Raw genomic sequence first — 22,030 nt, 5'->3', positions numbered from 1 at the left:
AAGTTCCCTCTAAACAAAGGAATTAATGTCTGTACAACATGCCGGAATGAAATTCGGCAAAGAATTAATCATGCACCTGACTGATTGTTCTAGCAGTAGTATCATGGATCATGGATGGATAATATGCGGGTCAACCAAACTGTTGAGTCTGTGACAGCATGTGAATGCGTCCAGCTCAATTTCAGGTTCCTTCAGATGGTAGTAGCATCAGCTGGAATGCAACAGGAAACAATGCAGGGCAAACAGAAGTTCAGCAGGATCTGCGTGGAGCCAATGGATGATGGATCTATGGACCCCCCCCCCCCCCCCCCCCCCGGGTATCATTTTTTCCTCCTTGTTTTTTTTTGTCTTTTTTTTTTTTTACTGTTTGAATGTTGAGGGATCACGAGTTGTCCACACTCGCGCCCACTTGGGGGAGTCCTTTGTCCAGAGCAGAAACAGAGAAACAGCGCCGCGTGTGTACCACTAGCTGGATGGGATTGAACCGCTTCCAAATTCCAAGGGCACGTGAACTAGACAAATCTACGTTATACTTTCACGTACGTTGTACTGACGTATTAGTACACTGTATCTCTGCTTTGCAGTAACAAGCATACGGAATATTAGTATTTTTTTTTCCAAGGACGAACATGTTCTCTCCCTCTTTTTCTTAAGAGGAAGAATAACAACATACACGGTACTTTGAATTATCGCAGGGGAGCAGGCCGTTATTTTATGAGCCGTATTTGGGCTGGGCTGCTTGCTGGGGTGGCCCAGAAGCAGCACCGCGCACCCGCGCGAGCCGAGTGCAGCGATTCAGCGAAGGGCGGCTCCGAATAATACCACCTCGGGGAGTTGTGCGCGAGCGCGGGCGAGGGGAGGCTACAAATATGAGCGGGATGAGTTGGGTTGAAGTTAAAAAGGGTCGGTTGGCTATGTATGCCACATCCATCCATCCATGGGTGCTGTATGGCTATCAAGACATATGGCCGGCATAATTTGTGGAAATAGATAGGGTTGGCTCGCTACGGCCGACCCTCCATCCCTAATTGCTAATTGTTTCAGTAAATGGTTGAATAATAATAGTATATGCAACTTGGATCACTAATTACAAATGGTCAACATTCCTGTTTTCGAATTTAGATAATGAATCGGATCCAGACTTCCAGATTTTGAATGGGTTCGGATTTCTCGTTTGAATGGGCACAGTATCTCTTCAGCAATGTCATAACGATTTAAGAATTGCCAATGTATTGTGAATGCAACACAGTGGCTGGGGCTGCTTTATGTTGGAACAATTCAGGATCAAGAATTTCATATTATGAATGCGTCCATAATTTCGGATATGATTTATGAATGGAGCACAGTATGTCTTCAGCCATGTTAGAAGATTCAGGATCAAGAATTACCGATGTGTTATGAATGCAACACTGTCTGGGACTGGTTCATGTTGGAACTATTCAGGATCAAGGATTCCAGGTTATGTATGCAACACAAAGGTCTAGGCCTATAAATGTAGAGAGCTACCTACACACAGGGAAATTTATTATACGTGAGAAGAAATTTTGGGGCTAATTTAAGATAGAGACAGAGAGTCAAGATTTTTCTGAAGTATATTGGCATATGCAAAGCACCCTAGATGGCTCCAGAAAACGGAAACACAATAGAGCCTTCTAAATCTTGGACAAGAAAAATGCAACAACGAAAGCAGCATTGCTTCAGTGGGAGAAAAATGAATGGATAGATGCAACCATCTATTATACAATAGCAGCTGGACTAGTGCAGTAAGCTGCGCGCTAGAGCCTTCGTTGTCATGATAAGCATGTGTAGATCTGGGAAAGCACTTCATATCATATTGATCACCAGCTCTGCAAGCTACTCCTTTGCACTTACTGCCTTGCCTGCTGCTTTTTCCTTGTCATCATCATCATCACTCTCTAAGCCCTGCAAAAGCAAGATGTTGTGCTGTCAGCACAAACCAAACAGCTGCGAAGATTTTGGCTGGTCATGAACACACTTGACTAACGGCTGATAGTATACGGCCAGGCATTGGCAGGATAATGAGAACTTCCCAATGTACAATTTACTATATTTCCAATAATATATGTCCACATACCAAGCTACATTCTGTTATGTATGAAACAACAAATATACGCCATCTTAAATTCTGTAGCAAACATCTATTTCAAGGGAGCAGGGAACTTACTGAAGTGCCATCTATCTTATCGAAGTCATCATCTAACCCATCATCATCACCATCTAGAAGTAAGCAAATGAAAAAAAAATCATATAAAATAACTGCAGAATCAGTAAGCAAATCAATTGATGCATCAGTTTTGGAAAATGAATAGCATACCAGGACCCTCATCATCACTGCCTAGATCTCCCAGAAGGAAAACATCCAAATCATGCTCTGGATTTGTTGAAGTTGAAGTCTTGCTTTGCACCTTCATGTCTTTATGTTCTGCAGTTGTAGCTTGTGAGGTCTCTGTTACTTCCTTCTTGGCATCCATTTTTTCCTCCTCTGCTTTTACTTTCAGCTCCTCAAAATATTTGTTCTCATAGCTGTTTTGTTTACATTAAAGTCTGTGAGTGACCAACGTCAGTGTGCAAGACTGTCTATTATACTGTTCTAGTATTTACAAATCAACTGTCTATTATAGCTACAAACAAGTCAATCAGTTAACAAATGATTTAACTAGTACAGTGAAGACAGATCAATCTTGCCACTTGACAATTTACAATGAAGACAAAAACTTTCACTCCCAAACCACAGAAGTTGAGAAAAGAAGGCATCCTAATATTAGCAACCAAACAATTGAACTCAATTCAGCTATCACTGCAACTTTTCCAGTCATCATCAAAGTAATTGAAAGGTAAAACAAAAAAAGAAGAAGAAAGAATCAGAACTAGATCAACCCAGATTAAAGATTCTGCATTACTTCAACAAGTGAGATAACTGCCAACTAGGATAAATGACAAACAATATACTGAAGTTGTAGACTGCAACAGACTATTTTGTTAGGACATCTGTTATGAACAGTGAATTTGTCCAAGCTATATATGATGTGTAAAACAATCATGGTGTGATTAATGATTACACATGCTCTTCTGCAAAAATGCTAGGAGTCATATAAAATAGGTTGCAACCAATCAGTTATATAAACTTATCATGCACAAGATTGACAGTTCTGTGCAAGGATTGCAACATGGGCTAAGAAGAAAGAAAACTTACAGGGATGTGTAGTTGTTTACTAGCAAGAAATAAACCCTCCAGAATTTACGCTCTTTCATGTATCGTGGACACAACTCATATCTGAACTTTGAAATTTCCTGGAAATCAGGCAACACTATTTAATAAATCGTGATAACTACATAATTAGACATTCATACAACAGCATATTAATGGAAGCATGCATTAATGATTTTTTATTAGATTAATGATTTAGTAACTCAAAATAAACACAAGCAATTAATCGTGATAAGAAAGTTCAGAACAGGATCACCATCCTTCTGAAGTAGGCAAGATGCACAAGAAGGCAATCGGATTTGACTAACTCCACATAAGTCAGCTATCTGATTTTAAAGTTAGGTTAGTACACGGAGTTTGCCAACTAACAGTCAAATCATGGTAATATATGTTTACTGCCACAATTTTAAACAACATAGTCTTACCACATAGCGGTACATCAACTATACTTCTCTGTAAGCGGCAATCCCAGGCAACTTCTAATCACTTCCATATTTGACAAGTCAATGTTAGGAGCCACATTTAAGTTCAAATTGTGATACTTAAAGGATAGCTTATCTACAGGAGCCAACTTTACAGCTTGCCATTTTGGTATTCGGCAAGGGAATATACCTGCAAATCTGCCTTTCCATGACACAAGGACAACCCTAACAAATTTATCTTAATGACTTCTTCGCTCATATGAAAGGATGGGATATCAAGCCCAAATACCCACGCTAGACATTTCCCAGACATTAATAAGTCAGCATTCAATTTATTCAAAACATTGTAATAACAGCGAATGGACGAAGAGAAATTTCGTAGAATTCCAAACAAATTATAAACTCGGCATTCTATACATTTCGGTGATCTCGATATAGGCATCTAATTAGATTAGTAAACCCAACAAAACAATTGTATACAGCGTGCTGGCTTATACACGGGTTCATATAACTAATCTATCAATTGTGTCACAAAACCCCAATACCCCATGGACACACATGCATAACCAACGAAGAAATGGTTCACTGAGACAAACCTTGACGGCGGAGAGGACGAGAGTGGCGTGCCTGGCCTGCCACTCATTCAGATCCTGACGCACGTTCGATACCGTGGGCACATCCGACATCTCCGGCTCATCTGCGCAACCAAAAATCCTATCAGACAAATCCACCACCATGGATTCCCTAAACCCAACCATGAAAACACCGCACCTTGCAAGGGGAAGTCGCGGAAGGTGCTGATAGTCATGCCCTTGACGAACTCGCGGAGGTCTTCGGTGATGCCGTAGCGCTCGAGCTCCGCGGCGTCCGGCTCCGGCGCGACGGCGGTGGGGATGGGCGGGATCGCGGGGATGGAGGGGACGGGGAGGTCGGTGGAGAGGCGCTTGATCTGGCCGGCGAGGAGGTCGGCCTGCTTGGTGGCCTCGGCCGCGATCTCCCGCGACTTGGTCGCGGTCTCCGAGAAGATCTCCTTGGACTTCTTCGCCGTCTCCGACACCAGCGCCGACGAGCGCTTGGCCGCCTCCGCCGACAGCTCCTGCGACCGCTTCGCCGCCTCCCCGGCGAAGGCCCGCGCCCTCTCCCAGAGATCCATTGCTGCCGCTCGGAAATCTCTCGAAGGTCGAGTGTTTGTGTGTGTCCCCCTCACAACACCGACGTTGCCTTGCCTCGTCGTCTTCGGCCTTCGTGGGTTGATTTTGGTGTGGGGCTTTGCTTGCGATTTGTGAAAAATGGAAGACAAGGTAGGACTGAAGGAGTTCTCTCTCCCCAAATCCCCTTGTTGTTGAAATTTTAATCCTCTATCTAATTCCTCAATCACGTCCTCTAACAATTCTCATACGCAACGTGCGTCGTGCGCTTTAGGCCCTCTTTATTTAGGCTTAGGTTTATTGATTTAAACTTTTAAGTCAGCTTATCGGTTTATATGATTTATAAGTCGGTGGATTTAGGCCCTCTTTATTTAAGGTTAGGTTTATTGGACTAGACTTTTAAGTCAGCTTATTGGCTTATATGATTTATAAGCCGGTGGATTTAATGTCCTAAGTTTAGTAGTTGAGTTATATATCTACCTCACATAAGCCAAAAAAGCTTCTCCAACCTAGCTTTTGGCTTAATAGTGTTAGAGTGGCTTATGGCTTCAAAAAAGTCAAATGTAAAAGCTGCTTGTTTGTTTAGGCTTAGACTTTTCGACTTATAAGTTGGCTTATAAATCTAAACAAAGAGGGCCTTAATGTTATAAGTTTAGTGATGAAGTCATACATCTACCTCATATAAGCCAAAAAAGCTTCTCCAACTTAGCTTTTAACTTAATAGTGTTAGAGTGGCTTATGGCTTAAAAAAACCAAACGAAAAAGCCGCTTATTTATTTAAGCTTTAGACTTTTCGATTTATAAGTTGGCTTATAAGCCTAAACAAAGATGGCCTTCCTCTTGACCTATAGATTTTGTACCAAAAAAGGACGTGATTGACTTCTCGTTATACCGTGCAGATTTGGTCTCGACTGGACCCATCAGTTAACGGCCCACTGCTCACATCACCAGTGGCAGATGGGCTAACCACGATTGTGGCCCATATGCTAATATTAAATCGGGCTCGGGAATGGAAACCCTGCCCAAAAGAAGTAAGTTCATTTTAGGTTCCTTAACTTGACAGCACGTTCGATTTTCGTCCTCCAACCGAAATACCATATACAACGAGTCTCTTAATTGCTAAAACCGATCCAATGTAGGTCCCATAATAGTATAGCAGGTAGTAATTGACCCAAGTTAACAATGTTGAGTAACCGTGGGCCTCAGATGTCAGGGCCTCTTCACCTCTCTTTTCTCGTGAAAATCGAACTCGTTATCAAGTAAAGTAACCTTAAATGAACTTATTACTGCCAAAAACAACACGGCCCACAACTCTAGAGGCGCAGAAAAAAGATGGGCCCGACCGACTAGGCTTGGGGGCTACCGTCCCGCTCCGGAGACGATAAGGTCGGCACAGATTTTTGTCTGGACTAGCATAGCTACAGGAACCAAACAACATCCCCACCGAATTGTGCGGTTAATTCAGGTCGTAACAAAGAGCAGTAACAAAACACAGTTTTTTAGAAAGAGAATCCTCCAACACAGGACGAAGGACAAACAGGTCAACACAAGGAGGAAATCGGCACGCCATCCTTTTGTTCTCTTCTTCAAAACCGCAACCGCAACCGCGCGCGTTCCATCGCGTGAATGATCTCGATTTCTCATGCTAATGTGCCGGTTGGTTCCTGTCATTTTTCTTTGGAGTCATCGGCTACAGAGCTAGCTAGTCACCTGACGGGTCCTCCTCCTCTCCTGTGTTGTCCTCACCCTCACAGAATCACACACAGATCACGCACGCACGCACGCACTACGGCACTAGCTAGCGAGCGGCACTGTGCTACTGTTCCAGATGACAACCAGCTAGGCTTACGAGAAAAGCAGCACCTAACTCCGATTAGGGTCGCAAGCAGTCATGTTGCCACTTTGTCCTCATTCCAGCCTTCCCTTTGACGCTAGCTTTAGAGCCTGTTTGGGGAGCTTATTCAAGCTGCTGCAGCTTCTCCTAAAATTAGAAGCTTACCTAAACAGTATAACTTTTGGTCCAGATTTTAATAAGCTGTAGTTGTAGAATCCAGAAATTAACTAGGAAGTCAAAAGCTGAGAAACCCAGCTTTTCCAGATTCTTAGAAGCTGACTACCAACACCAGATGCTTCTCAAAATTTTTGAGCTCCCCAGATAAGCCCTATGTCTCTCATGGGCATAGCCCCCTGCGTGCGTACGGTGGAGAGGGGACGTGGAATCACTACTGATGAGATGAGCCATGACAAGCAAATCCCTTGGCAGCAGGGATGTGCCAATCTGGTGGCTTGCATAGCTATAGCTGCAAGAGATTCGGTATACACTTCATCCTGCAATCCAATCCAGTCTACATGTCACTAGCAAAGTCATGCATTGCCCTGTGGCTAAGGGCATAATAATTGAGCTCACTGCGCCTGTGCATGCATTACTTATCTGAAAAAAACCTAGTTAGCTTAACTCATTTTCAAGACACGACTGTGCCAAGCAGATCAGTTAGCGAATGGATAAAATGGTGTACGGAAATTATAGTGGTCGTATGTACCATGTCATGTACTACGTACGCATGTACCACCACTTGAATGATCATCAGCTGTTGGAAGCGTGGGTTAGGGAGGACCATAAGGGTACCTTTCAGGGGTGCCCAAGAGCTAAGCTGCAGGGTGAAGCAGAGACTACGGCCGTATGCATCATATCGCCAAGCAATGAATTCCAAAAGGGCTTCTTTCTCCCTTATCCTCAATTTATCTCTCCCCGCTATCCCAACCTTCGACTGGGACCTCACCAAGAAGCTGATGCAGAGCAGCTGCACGCCTGAGCACATGCACACCCGCTTTTCCCGGTCACTGCCTAAGTATTAACTACAAAACTTAAAAATAGATTTCGACCGAAAATTTTAAACCTTGTATATATAGAGAGATTTTCTTTTTGAAAAAACACTTTTTATTAACCGGAAAGTATGCTCACAACAAAAGAGAATATATATATATATATATAGCTAAGTAAAAAGCTCGGAAGAACTCAGGCTCACTCGTCCGATCCTGACCAATCACCAATTCACCATGCACACGGAGAGATCAACTGCAAAAGCTGGGGCACACACAATTGCTGGGACTCGATCGATCTGTACATGCTGTATGCACATCGAGTTTTTCCGCACGTGTTTAATCGGCGCAAGATAGCAGGCAAAGGCATCTTAATTTGGAGCTCCCAATAACACAGGAGAAGGTACGGGAGACTGACGATCCAGGGAGCAAATGCTGTACACACACACTGTCAGGGGGCATCCGATTCGTGGTGCCTTCGGAAACCAAGCATTAAGGCGAGCCAACAATGGAAGTTTGTTAGGCTTGACAGCTAGGGAAAAGCACATGGGCACGCTACATTGCCGTCGTGCATTCGATCACTGCTGTTGCATGTAGAGCCAGCTATATATGCTCCTCTCCCCCTCGTGCAGGCTTTGATCAACTTTAATTAGTTATCTCTATCTATCCACACTATTGATTATGAGACGGTACGTGGAACTATATGTGACGGTTTCATCGAATATACAAGAGGAAATTAATCTATTAGATACTCCGAAAACATAAGTAATGACGATGATGAGTACTCCATCCGTCCAAAAAAAAAAATGAATCTAGCACTGGATGTGACATATTATAGTACAATAATTCTGGACAGAGGTATGTCCAAATTCATAGTATTAGAATGTGTCACATACAGTCCTAGGTTAGTTTTTTTGGGATGGAGGGAGTAAGGTGAAAAGGACCATCAAGCACAATGGTCCTTTTCACGCCAACAAAATCGATGTATACCATCATGATAGAAAACAAATCACTTTTTATATATAGTTAGTTGTTGCAGATCCATTCGATGCAAAAACACTCCTTCCTCTAAATAAGAACAAGGCAATAGTCAATGAGTATTTGAGTAGTGCTATTTTCTCAGTCTCCTAGTATTAAAATTTATCACCATTAGACTATGCTCCAATATTCACCTTCCGAAGAGTTTCCTTGAGCTCAAACTCTAGCAATAATGAAGAGCATTCCCCTTTTCTACAATGAGAGCGTACTTCTCCTCTTTGCAACGGCAATACGTAGAAATTGGCCTATTGGGTTTGGAATTTATGGTTAGGGTAGTAGTTTGCTTAGAGTCATGTCTAATAAAAGTGGTGGTTCATCTGAAGTTGTGGCCTAGAGGAGGATGGTGAACTAAAATCAACATACTAATAGGGAAGGTATGACAACTAGTTTTTGGAGGCGGTCAATGGTGTAGTGTCTTTATCATCAAGATAGGGGAAGATGGTGGCACATAAGAACTTTATTGATGATGAGGAAGATTAATGGTGTTGTGGTCAACACCGTCGTGCGGAGGAGGGATGAGGTGCAAGTTCATCGGTGCTACAATGTAGAGGGAAGCAGGAAGCAATGGCTTTGGAGAAACTGGTGAGGTGTAGGCCAACTGTGAGCGGGGAAGTTGGAGAGAGAGCAGCATGTGTGTTTCATTTGTTGGGAATTTTATGAAGAACCATGTTGGATTTGCGCCTAATTCGGGATGGGAATGGTTAGGGTCGATCCATTTATCCACTAAAACTATCCATAAATTTGTCCTGACGAATTTTTAGGCTCACTCCAAAAATATAAATGGATCAAACGGATCAAATCATTAGAACCTAGATTTAAGGGGTTCAACCCAAAATGACTTCACACGTATAATTGTTTCAAAAATTTGTACAAAATTGCTTCTCTATATAATAATTCATTCCTACAAAATTCAACTAAATTTAACAAGTTTTGTTTAAAAATTTTGGGTCCGAGTTTTACACACATGTAACTAGAATTTTTTGGTCTTAGTAATGCATCGTGGGCCCCACATGTATAAAAGGGCTCAAAATTTACACAAAGTTGCTTCTTTGTGCAATAAATTATCCCACTAAAATTCGATTGAATTCGATAAGTTTTTATAGTGTGAACGCGAGTTTAAATATTTTGGGTTTGAGTTTTACATACATGCAATAAGAGATTTTTTTTTGTCTATTAGTAATGTAGCCGATCCATTTGGATATCGATAGATAACCTATTGATATAATGGACTCGTGATGGATTGACCCTATTAAACCATAGATCAACGAACTCACTTAAAATGGTTTAGGTTAAATCCATATCCTAACTATTCCCATCCTGACGCCTAATGTTTGAATTAGTCAGATGAGATTTCTTGACATACTCCTATTTTAGTAAGACCTTTTGATATAACTAGGTGCTTGTGTTTGATGTTGGGTGTTCCCAACCCCTCTCCTTCGTGTTTCGCACGTACGCTTTTAAACTGATAAACGGTGGATTTTTTTGCAAAAAGTTTATATACGTAAGTTGCTTAAAAAAATCATATTGATCTATTTTTGAAAAAAATAGCGAATACTTAATTAATCACGTGCTAATAGACCGCTCCGTTTTTCGTGCGTACTATGCACGTTGGAAGCCGGCTTTAGCTAACACACCCCATATGTGAACTCAGATTCTACATGTACGTACAATTGGCATGGACCGGCAGGGGACAATTTATTGTCTGAATCAATATCTCAAGAGTCTGAGATAGTGAGATGCAAGTATGAAGTATCTCGAGCTAAACCTCATCGAGAGAAATTCAAATTCTAAACAAATCTTCCTACTATTTACTATACACCTGTGGCAAGCAAAAAGGGCATTGCATTAGGTCTGGATGATAGAAATTCTAATAGTAATTAAAGAATAAGATAAATCACTACTACATCACCGATTTTCTCGGACGGGCTAGCCAATTTTTGCGTGCGGGTGGGCGGCCCGCGCACCCAGTCATCTGGGAAAACCGCGATTTTCGCGTGCGGGCACTTAAGCCGCCCGCACGGAGAAACAGAAAAAAGAAAAAAAAGAAAAAAAAACCCTAACCCTAATCCGCCGCCGCCTAGCCGAGGCCCGCCGCCGTCGCCGTCGCGGTAGCCCGCCGCCACCGAACACATCTCACAAGAACACACATCACAATAACACATCTCACATCAACAAGAACACATCTCATATGAACAAATCACACAAAGAATCACAAATAACAAAGAGAGAAGGGGGAGAGATAGATCCGATTGCCGGTCGCCGACGCATGCCGCCGCTCCGCCGGTCCCCCTCCCCTCCGCCGGATCTGCAAGGGAGGGGAGGAGAGCCACGCGCCGCCGGCCGGATCCGCCGCCCCCTCCCCCGGATCTGCAAGGGGAAGGAGGGGAGGGGGCGCGCGCTGCTGGATCCGCCGCCCCCAAGCCTCCACTCTGCCGGATCTGCATGGGGAGGGAGGAGAGGGGGCACGCCGCCGCCGCTGTCGCCCGTGGCCACCGTCGCCGCTCTCGCCTGCCGCTGTCCCCTTTGCCCGCCGCCGTGCGCCGTGCACTGAGGGAGAGAGAGGAGAGGAGAGGAGAGGAGAGTGGGAGGAGAGGAGAGGAGTGGAGAGAGGAGAGTGGGAGAGAGGGAGAGAGGAGAGTGGGAGAGAGGGAGGTGGAGCGGCCGGGCGCAGGGAGGTGGTGGACCTTAAATGCGGTGGGCCGTGTGATTGGCTTGCCCGCACGGGATATTGCTTTTCCCCGTGCGGGCGGTAGCTTGGAGCCTGTCCCCTATTTTTCCATGCGGTTCCACTTACGGACCGTATGGAAACAAAAGGGGAGGGCATCCAGGAAAATATATTCTGTAGTAGTGAATGTATTGATCGGTGGATATCTTGATAGATCCAAATTATAACGGTGTGTATTGGTTGTTCATACAAATTAAATACGATTGTATAGAAATTAACAAAGTTAAATAGTTGTGTATGAAATCCAATTCATACAAAGAATTTTAATAAAAACCATTGTATAGAAAATACAACTGTATCTATTGAAATATACATTAAGAGATGTATATCAAATTAAAGCATTTCGTCGAGATAAGTTGCAGTTATCTTTATGAAATCAAAAGTTAAGAGCTGTACACCAAATCTAAATCTACTTTTGTCTAATCAAGTGTAAAACTGGGTGAGACAATCCGCTTGTTTTAACTAGATTCGAAAGCAATATAATGAAACTCAAATGGATCATTTTTCTCAGCCGTTCCCAAGAAGCATTGGGAGGGCCCAATTAGGATCGTGAGATCTCGTCGAGAAACCGAACCATGATCGGAGATGACGGCCGGGCCGGCTCCAGTGCCGGCCGTGGCGTCGCTTTCTACTGTACATGATGTATCCACAGCCATCCATCACTAGCGGGGGGATCACCGAAAGCAACGCCGATTGGGGCCTTTGGGCGATCCCCGGAGAGGCGCAGAGTCCTCCCCCGCCGTCTGTCACCGCTGTCTTGTCTGGCTAGCCGCGTCTAACCACCACTACTACACTTGCTCCTTCACACTAGCGAGCTGCTAACTCGTCAGTTCGATACTTCGATCAGTGCGGCATAATCTCTCTAAGCTCTCTGTCAATTCACCATGTGTAGGAGTACGTATGTATATGTTTCGTCAGGGGCTTACTAATAGCAGATCTGATTTTAACAATATTAGTCGGCAGGCCAACAAGGAGGACGACTCTGCCAGTCAGTAGCTAGATGATTCGAGCTGAATTGAGCTCTTTGTTAGGCGCGGTGTGTTCTGCTCTGCCTGGACATCGAGTGGCCACATCGATCGATCATACGCATCGCCAGTCACCTGTTCATCACCTCACCTAACAGTCATTAACCTTAGTGTGTCCTAGCTAGATGGATGGATTGCTTAAGCATCACTCGATCGAGATCGATCGATCGATCGAGCACGACGGATATATGTTGACAAGTACCCGGTGGAGCTATTTGACCTAACAAATTACACCGCAAGTACTACGATAAGCCATCGACCCAGAGCTAGTTAGCTAATAATCCGGTCTTGTGCTCGATCGTTTTTTCTCATAGAGAAGAATCCATGCATCTATCGACCGTTACACATCTATGTCCAACAGGGAAAAAAACGAGACTCGCGCTCCGATCCGTAAACGAAATTGGGACGGAGGGAGTAGCTAACGTAGCAGGAGATCATGCGAATGGTCTTGAACACGTTCGTACGTACGTAGAATTAAAGGCGACCGAGACATGTCGACAACCGGGCACGTGCCGTAGTGATTCGTGCTCCTCACACCGGCCGGGCTACTCCCAGAGCTACATGTGTTAATTGGCACCAAAATGGACCGAGCATACTCGTGCAGGCCAACAGATGAATGTCACTAGCTACCTAAACCGTATGTACTGTACCTATGCAAGACAAGAGAACCCTACCATAACTAGTTAGTACCTACTCGATCCGTCTCATAACAATTAAGTTTATTATTAATCATTTCCATTTATCCTAAAAAAGTTTATTTTTAATATATAATCATCGTATGGGAATTTGTGAAAGTATGGTATATAGTGTGTGAGAAGAAAAGAAGAGGAATAACTGCACTGAGATTTGATGACACTACTACAGAATTGATTTTCATAAACGAGACCCCTAGAAGCTCCAGGTGAACCATAATGGCGTTCGCATGCAATAATTAATTTCCTAGTGTGAGCAGCAAACATCTTAAGAGGCATGCATGCCAAATAGCTTATTTTCGTAAGCGGGCCATTGAGTTTGCGTACTCAGATGTTTCTCTCTACCGTAGTGAGTATGCGGAAATGCTCCTCTCTCTCGTGCCATTATTTTTTTCCTCCGTTTCCTCTCCCTCTCTCACTTCTCCCCTCCTCCCCCGTCCAACCTCTCTCCCTCCCACACCCTCTCCTACTCCCACTCCTGTTAGGCCTAGCACCCCTCCCTCCTAGTACTCCCTTTCCCACTTCTACTCCTGGCAACGACGGCCTTGGACTGTCCAAATCCCGCCAGTAGCATCGATGGGAGGGACGGATCTAGTGGCCCTTCCCCCTCCTGTGAGGATCTAATGGCGACGGCGACGGGAAGGACAGATCTGACGACCCCTCCCAATCTCGTGTAGCTCCCCCTGCCTCTCTACCCCCCTTGTGCGCAGATCTGCCAATGGGAGGGACAGATCCAATGATTTCAAGCGATGACGGTGGAGGCTTCGACATGACAACGATGATGATAGTGGATTTGGGAGTGTCGACTTTGGTGTTCTAGGGTTTTTGGATTTTTTTTTGGAATTCTTTTTTCATCAAAATTATTTTTACAACATATGTCTTACGCACCCGCTTGCGAAAATATAATTTTTGTAAGCGGTTGCGCTACCCGCATGAAAGAATATTGATTTTCGCAGCACCTAGATGCAAGCGGGCCACCCAGACGCTTGCGTAAATCGATTTTGAACGTCTGTAAAAATTTATTATGTAGTAGTATACGGTGGGGGTATATAGTTTTTTAGGTTTTGTATTGGTATGTATAGAACGAGTGAAAAATAAATTTATTTTAGGATGAAATGAGTAGTTACTTCGCCAATTATCAATTAGTCAATTACCATTGTCCAGTGGTACTAATGAGCTGCAACCACCAGACTAATCCCCTGCCGTGTCTAGGAGTACTGTCACGCCCCAAACTAGTCCCGAGCGGAACTAGCCCGTGACGCTCCAAATTAACCTGTTAATTGATACCAGTCCCAGGAAACAGTGCTGGTATAACAGGAAGACAGAATATCACAGCAACAGAGGTCTCTTTATTATAGAGTAGGGGTACAGTCATGTTGGGCTGCGGACAGATCCCGAGCTCACAACTGCATTACAAAAGGAACGCGGAAGCCAAGACTTGGACCACACATCACAGGCGCGACTTGGGAACTAGGCCGAAACCCTAAAACTCATCGTAGCCGGCTTGCTCCTGAAGGAACTCCTCGTCAGCGGGATCCGCTTCATCTTCTTCAGCAACTGGGGGGGGGGAAATAATTTATAAGGAGCAAGGGTGAGTACGAGAGTACTCAGCAAGCCATGGGAAATAAGTGTTTAATGCAGGCTTCAAAGAAGGGCTGTTGTTTTTTGCAATTGATTTTATTTGAACTCTTTCCTGAAACAACTAAGTGAGTGCTTCTCAAACGACACGGATGAGAATGTGCGTCTCGTCCGGTCGGAGTTTGTGCAATGTATCAGTCTTTTGAATTGATCAAGATTGGCACCCGGCCAATAGCTTTCAAACGGCCACCCGGGCCTGGCTGGTCCCATCAGCCGCAGATTTTCCAAACATCAAACCCATTTCACAACAGCAAAATTTCACAAGGCAGTAGTCAAACAAAACTACGCTAGGAATCACCTCACATCCGCCCATGACCGTGGGCACGGCTGTTCGGACAGTTTAATAACCTCTGCAGAGGGGGTACACTTTACCCACACGACATTACTAACCCGGATCATCCAGCCCGTGCAGAACGGCCACGACTAGAGACCTTAAGGCTTTCATGACAAGGCATTTCGAAAGCCGACACAGGTTCACCATATGCCAACGAGAGGGGTCCCAGACCAACACCAGATTAGGTCCCAGACCATACTGTGCCAGGAAGCCCAGGGGTCCTCCCCGACACCACCCCGGCGAATCCACATGTCTCTTGGCATCAAGGCTCCCCCGATTGGCTAATTACTCAGCCAGGGGTGTCCCATTCCACCCATGTGGTCGTACTTGTCTTATGTTCGGATGAAATTCCAAGGAAACGGTCCTTAAGTGCAAGAGCGGGAAACCGTACTCCCGGTACATTCCCCGGTCCGCGGTTTTGGAAATTCATTTAGTTCGCAAGCACCGACCCAGGTGTCGGGTTTTCCAAGTCTTTTGTAAAAATCCAAGTTTTACCCAAGAACTTACTCAGATTTTAAGTTTGAAGGCGACCGTCGATACTCGCACAGAGTGCACGAATATCGAGGCGCGACTAGGTGGTTACAAGGGAACATGGTATAACAATTAACAGTGGAGGGATCAGATGCAACAAGTTGGGTAGGCCCACCGGTCTGCCTTGCAGACGGGGCAAACAGATCAAGTGCAATCCTATCAATGCATAATATTTTGCAAGCAAATTAATTAAGTTCAAATATAGGCTCAAGATGTTCAAAGGTGGCTTGCCTTGCTCGAGATTTGGAGCTTGATCCTCGAAATCCTCGCACTGCGGATCTTCGGGCTCCGACACTACACGCGAAACGGGGCAACTCAACAAATGGCAAAAATAAAGCCCTATTATTGACCTCTAAGCGTGCCATTAGATAGATCTCGAGATTTGAGGAATTTTGGAAGTTGAACGGAGTCAAACGGACTTACGGTTGGGAAGATATTGAATTTCTAAGATTATTGGATTTTTGGTCTAAAGGAAAAGGATTTATTTAAACCCTTTTTGAAAAAGAAAAGAAAAGAAAAAGAAAGAGGGAGGGAAATTAGACTTCCCTCGGGCGGCTAGGGCGCGGCCCGAGAGAAAGGGGCGGCTCGGCCGAGCTTAATGGGCCGGCCGGCCCAAGAAGGCGGCCCATGGCGCGCGCGAGCGGGGAGGGGAGAGAAAGAGCCGGTGGGCCGGGTCCATTCCGCGTGGTCCCGAGTGGGACCCGCTTGTCGGCGGCTCGGCTCACCGTGAGCGAGGTGCACGCGGGCGTGCTAGGGTTTGGGGAGGGGGGCACGGCGCATGCGCGCGGTTCGCGGAGGACGCGGTGCGACGGGCCCACGCGCAGCCTCACGGCTCGCGGTGGACCGCGCGCACGGGGAGAGAAACGGAGGGGGCGGCTGGCCGGGTCAGCCGATCCGGTCGTGGCCGAGGTGGCGCCGACGTGGCGCCTACGTGGCTGCCACGCGGGCCGGCGGGAGGTAGACGACGACGTCGGCCGAAACGGACGGCGGGCGGCGGCGGCGAGCGGCGGAGCGAACCACGGCGATACAGGCGAAAGCGAGCACACCGGGAGGTTGCACGGGACGAGAGGAGACGAGCCAACGGCTCGGATTCGCCGGGGGATGCTCGACGGCGGCGGATTGCGGCGGCGGCAACCGGCGGCAGGAGAAGGGGGAAACGGCGATGAGGTCACGAGGGGTCGATTCCCGGCGGTGAGAGCATCTACGCGGCTACGGGAATCCGTTGCTAGCGACGGATTGGGCGGAGCTATGCCGAGCGGGGCCGGCGACGAGCGGCGCTTCCGAGCTCGGGCGGCGACGGCGGCGAGCACACGGCGGGCGGCGGCAACGGTCGGGGCGGCGCCAGCTAGCTACGGGGAGGCTACTCGTGCTACTACCCGAGTCTAAGGGGAGGAGATGGAACGAGGAGGGAGAACGGAGGGCGACACTACCGTGCGGGGTGAAGGGGCGCAGTGACGAGAGGCCGACGGCACGGGAGCGATCTCTCCGGCCTCGGGCCGGGGAAGAGGAAGGAGAGGGTGCGCCCGGAGTCCCCTTCCGTGTCCTCGCTCGTGCCGGCTCCTCCGACACGCGCGACGGCGAACGGCGACGGCGAACAGAGCACGGGAGGCGGCGACAATGGAGTGGAGACGATGGGACAAAACGAGAAGAGAAAGGGAGGGAGGGCACCTGGGCTTTAAAGGGCGGCAATGACAGTTTGGAAACCGACCTTGGGCGGTCAAGGCGCGAGCTGGCGCTCGGCGCTCGCAGCCAAAACGGCGACAGAGGGGGGGGGAGGATGACGCCGGCGATGGGAGGAAAAGGGAGAAAGGAAGAGGGAAAGGAGGCTTGCCTCCTTTCCATTTCGGGAAAAGGAGGAGGGAGAGAGGGCGACGCGGCAGAGAGGGCGGAGGGCTCTGCCTCCGGCCCTTGGAGGCTAGCTCGCGGAGTGGCGGGGCCGGGTTGTGACGACGGCGATGACGGCGGACCGGCTTGGAGCGGAGCGGCGACACGGGCGGCAGGCGCGGGCAGAGCCTGACGGCGGCGGCGACCAGGCGGTCGGCCACCACGGCGCGCGCGCGCGGGGAGCCGCGGCTATTTGGGCGGCGTCGGCGGGAACGGCAGCGGGAGCAGGAGGGAGGGCTCGGCGCGGCTCGCGCGCTCGCGCGAGCAGCGCTCGGGTAGAGCGGGGGAGAGGGAGAGAGAGAGAGAGAGAGAGAGCGAGCCGGGGAGGGAGGGGGAGATGGGCCGAGGGGGATTCGGCCCATCGAACCCTAGGGAGGCAAAATAGACTTTTGCGGAGGGATTTGATTTGGGAAGGATTTGGATTCGGGATTGAACTCGACGATGGATCGGGGACTTGAGACCTGAGATGGCACGGGCACTAGACAACAAGCAAAGAAACGGATTTCGCAAATAGGATTTTTAAGAGCTAGTTTTCCCGCTAGGCGCCAAGACGGAACGGGCGCTACAAGTACTCTACATGTAAGTTCGATGCTACTGAGTACTCCCTTCGTCCTAATATATAGCAACTTAAAATGACACATTCTGGAACTATAAATGTAAATATAGTTTCATGAGTATGAATCTATGATGGATTAGATTGCTACATATTAGGACGGAGGGAATAGCATCGTATTCCCAAGCGTTTTCAATCCGCGGGTTGGTCGACAGCAAGTACGAGTACGCGCGTACGTACGTCGTCGTCTGCATGCATGTTAGAACAGTGGAATTGAAGTTTCCACGCTGACAACAAAATGACAAGCTAGGCCTGGCCTGGGGTAGTCATTTTCCAATTTCCACAGGATCGATGCATCCATTGCCATTGCATGGGATCGAGGATGGCCTGCCATGGCAGCTGGCTAGCAGCACGTAGTAAGTACGTTATCCACACACGTATACGAGCAGCCCTGCAGCCGGGTCGTCCATGCCTACCGCCTCCATGGACGCATCTTGCATCAAGTGTGGGCCAAATACGTACGTTTTTGCAGGTGAATGCATAGCCGCACAGTGCGCACCGACGTTGGACCGGGGGACGCTGCTGCACCGAGCCCCGGATGGCGAACAAACAGTGGGCCGCAGGCAGCGTCGTGGCTCGCGCACGTCCGTGCGTGCGTGTGCGCACGCTGCGCGGCAGGCGCGCCGGGGACGGCCGTGCGCCTGACGCATGCAGGTACGTACACTGAGATCAGGCGTGGCCGCGTACCCGGCCGCGGCACGGGGGCCCCTCCCGGCCCGGCCGGGCAAGCCGACGTCGTCGTACTATTACGCTGTGGACAATGTCATGCTCGCAATCTTACCCCGGAAACACGCACGCAAGCGGACGTCGTGCGCGCGGGCACGGCCCTGGCCGGCCCGGGGTAGGACGACGCAGCAAGGTAGGCGGGAGAAAACGACCCGCGCTTTCAAGGAGCGACGCGACGCGACAGCGCGGACGTGTGCGGGTGCAGGGTGGACAGCAAAACACGCAGCCTAGCTTAAGCCTGCCCAAATCGCTAGACGGACGGGGCCGGGTGCAGTTCTGCAGTGGAACCCACCGCCCCCGCGCCCCGCGGCCCCGGCTTGCACTACTGCTGTAATTAGCGACGACGTTAACCCGTCCGTCAGAGCGAGCCGGACTGAGGAGAAAAAAGGTGTAACGCACGTTCAATTCGCCGACGTGTCCTGCATTTTCTGATGTGGCCGCAATTACTATTCCAGGCAAGATGTTTCCAACGTCATCGATCGCGGCCATACGTACTACTGTACGTGCCAACAGGTACAGTACGTCTCGATACCTTCCAAGTTCCAGCGACCTCGCTGGCGCAGTGGCGCCGGCCGCACTGTCGCACCGAGCGCGACGTGCCCGACGCGAACAACCCACCCGACCGATGTTGCCATTACTTACCGGCCACCACGCTCCGGCTAGCGATCGAGAACTAGATAAGCTCGATCAACTGCCGTCGTCGCGCGCTTACGCGTGTGTAGCAAGCTAGAGTGGTCGATCGACGCAGGCGTCGTCGCGCGCGCGCGCGATCGATCGATGGAGACGGAGGGCGAGCGTTGCACGGGCGGGGAGGGGGCAGGTCGACGCGCGGGTCGTCGTTGATGTGAGCCGTGGTCCTTGACTCCGCGTGACGTCCCATGACCGCGACACGATCGGGCGCCGGGGCGACTATATCGTTCGCCCCAATTAATAATGGGGTCATGGACGGACACGCCGGCCCTGCTAGCTGCCGCACGCCGCCCTGTGCACTCCATCTCTCCACAGCCCATGCCTTGGCGGTTTCTCTTCTTCCCACTAACCTGACGCTTCTTCCTACCCTGCCAAATTCGATTCTCCAGCCACCCGCCATGTGCTATATGGACGGCGATGACAGACGCATGCAGATTACTTCAGTAGGCCAGTAGCTAGCTGCTGCCTTCACACATCAATGTCTTCAACAAAAATTACCGTAATTTTGAGAACAAATTACAGAATTGGAGGAGCACTGTATATATGCAACCGTGACGGGAAGGTTGTGCAATAATTTTCTGTGCAGATCAGATACGTTAGTTAAGAATGTTTGCACGATAGCGTGACAGGCAGCGAGCATTCCAAAATGGAAAACCAAAGTGGTTGGTTCTACGTGACCATCTCGAAAGAAAGCCAAAAGCGTCGACGGAAACGAGAGGTGCAGGTTCAACCACGGCCCGCCCCACTTGCGTTGCCTCTTCCGGCCAACACACTGATCGAACCAATAGATGCGAACCCTCATGGCGTTATCCTGGGAAGTCCAACAACTAACAAGATGATCTCTCTCGACATTATGCAGATGCACTGCACAGGTCACGATTAAATTAAAACTTTTAGCTGAACCAATGGCTACTGAGAAGCAGATTTACATAACACGCAGGTTAAGACGTCAAGGGGACAGGTGACACTGTTGCTGAGCAGAATGATCTGAGCGCATAGCTCTCTACACGGCCACCGTACCGTTCATATGCCGGTACATTTAACTCGTACAGTACAGGGTAATGAACTGTACCGGCGTGTGAGGGCATTTTGGTCAGGTCATTGTCAGGGACAGCCTCGTAATTTTGCTGCCGGCCGGAGTTGTAGATATTTACCCGCTCGTGTTGTGTGATGCAGAGGAGGAGCTGAGCGGGTGGAGCTAGCTCGATCTCGCCGCGCGCGCTCAGCTCGTCGACAAGGCAGCGTGCACCCACCAAGATAGCGGGATGATCCAGTGAGCGCGTGGAGGCGGTGTTTGATTCTAGATTGTTCTAGAACCGAACGAGCGAGCTTAGCTGGCTAGCTAGCTGCTGCTGCTTCGATCGATCGGTCGTTGCCTCATGCAGGAGTTCCAGTCCATCCCGGGGCTCGCCGGGCGGCTGTTCGGCGGCGCGGCGGCGGCTGACATCCGGCGCGCGCAGGCGCAGCAGGGCCCGGCGTCGCGGTGCGGCGGGATACCGTCGCCGGAGGCGGTGAAGTGCCCGCGGTGCGAGTCGACCAACACCAAGTTCTGCTACTACAACAACTACAACCTCTCGCAGCCGCGCCACTTCTGCAAGAGCTGCCGCCGGTACTGGACCAAGGGCGGCGTCCTCCGCAACGTCCCCGTCGGCGGCGGCTGCCGCAAGACCAAGCGTAGCGGCAGCTCGTCCGCTGCGTCCTCGGCCCCGTCGACGCCGACGGCGGCAACTGACAACGCCAAGAACCAGCGGCGCGCCTCGGCGTCGTCCCCACGATCCAGTAGCGGCGGTAGCGGCAACACGAGCCCCACGGCCGCCGCGGCGACGACCCCGACGACACCGGCCACGCCGTCGTCGAACACCATCGCCGTCATAAACCACGCGACGACGACGACGACGACGACGACGAACCCCTTCCCGACAGACGTGCCACCTCCGGCGCCGATTTTCGCCGACCAAGCGGCAGCGCTCGCGTCACTGTTCGCCCCTCCTCCGCCGCCGCCTCTCCCGGTGTTCAGCTTCGCAGGGCAGGCGAAGACCGAGGACGGGATTGCCTCCGTTCTACTCGCCGGACAGACGACGGCGCCCACTGCCGCCACCGTCGCCGACATGACGCCGTTCACGTCGCTGGACGCGGGGATCTTCGAGCTCGGCGACGTGCCGCCGGCGGCGTACTGGAACGCCGGGAGCTGCTGGACGGACGTCCCGGACCCGACTGTCTACCTACCCTAGCTCGGTGTAGTTACTCATCACGATCACCTTGATTAAGTCTTTGATTAAGCTGTGGTTAAAACGCTTCTTAAGGACGACCACTAGCTACCACTAGTATGTCTTTTACTACTACATTCATCTACTCTACTGTTCTCCCTGTAAGTTTTTTTCTTCTTTTCCTTGTCTTCTCTAGCTGCACTTCTGCTGCTGCAAAGGTACGTGTAACTGTCCAAGAAAGCTAACATTTGTGTATCTACTGCACGCGTGAAAAAAAAAAATCTGAATTGGATCGATCATTGTTGCAA

At 49.0% G+C, this 22,030-nt stretch overlaps 2 protein-coding genes and 1 non-coding gene across 3 annotated transcripts; 2 read left to right on the top strand and 1 right to left on the bottom strand.

Moving 5' to 3' along the window:
- The first annotated feature begins 896 nt into the window (after positions 1–896).
- LOC127764853 (U11 spliceosomal RNA) lies at positions 897–1,021 on the top strand. Its single transcript, XR_008015995.1, has one exon. It is a non-coding gene; the product is annotated as a U11 spliceosomal RNA (small nuclear RNA).
- Positions 1,022–1,503: 482 nt separating this feature from the next.
- Positions 1,504–5,003, bottom strand: LOC127764665 (uncharacterized). The gene is made up of 6 exons (XM_052289573.1): positions 4,423–5,003; positions 4,248–4,348; positions 3,215–3,312; positions 2,336–2,544; positions 2,186–2,238; positions 1,504–1,923 (listed from the first exon to the last, which is right to left on the bottom strand). Exons 1-6 carry the CDS (start codon positions 4,802–4,804, stop codon positions 1,855–1,857), a joined length of 912 nt encoding a protein of 303 aa, XP_052145533.1. The 5' UTR covers positions 4,805–5,003; the 3' UTR covers positions 1,504–1,854.
- Positions 5,004–20,679: 15,676 nt separating this feature from the next.
- On the top strand, positions 20,680–22,030 carry LOC127763876 (dof zinc finger protein 4). Its single transcript, XM_052288677.1, has one exon. The coding sequence runs from the start codon at positions 20,895–20,897 to the stop codon at positions 21,744–21,746; it is 852 nt and encodes a 283-aa protein (XP_052144637.1). The 5' UTR covers positions 20,680–20,894; the 3' UTR covers positions 21,747–22,030.

This window comes from Oryza glaberrima, chromosome 2 (genome assembly GCF_000147395.1).
Source record: "Oryza glaberrima chromosome 2, OglaRS2, whole genome shotgun sequence".
In the NCBI taxonomy this organism is placed as follows: Eukaryota; Viridiplantae; Streptophyta; class Magnoliopsida; order Poales; family Poaceae; genus Oryza; species Oryza glaberrima.
The sequence above is the reverse complement of the archived record's forward strand: the minus strand, read 5'-3'. Positions and strand labels throughout refer to the sequence as shown.

What these genes read in the sequence shown, in the direction of transcription:
- LOC127764665 (XM_052289573.1), bottom strand. Translation starts at nt 4,804, where the DNA reads ATGGATCTCTGGGAGAGGGCGCGGGCCTTCGCCGGGGAGGCGGCGAAG. An exon ending in TCGTCCTCTCCGCCGTCAAG is followed by an intron (nt 3,313 to 4,247) that starts GTTTGTCTCAGT and finishes CCTGATTTCCAG; the next exon opens with GAAATTTCAAAGTTCAGATA. An exon ending in CAGTGATGATGAGGGTCCTG is followed by an intron (nt 2,239 to 2,335) that starts GTATGCTATTCA and finishes GCTTACTTCTAG; the next exon opens with ATGGTGATGATGATGGGTTA.
- LOC127763876 (XM_052288677.1), top strand. Translation starts at nt 20,895, where the DNA reads ATGCAGGAGTTCCAGTCCATCCCGGGGCTCGCCGGGCGGCTGTTCGGC.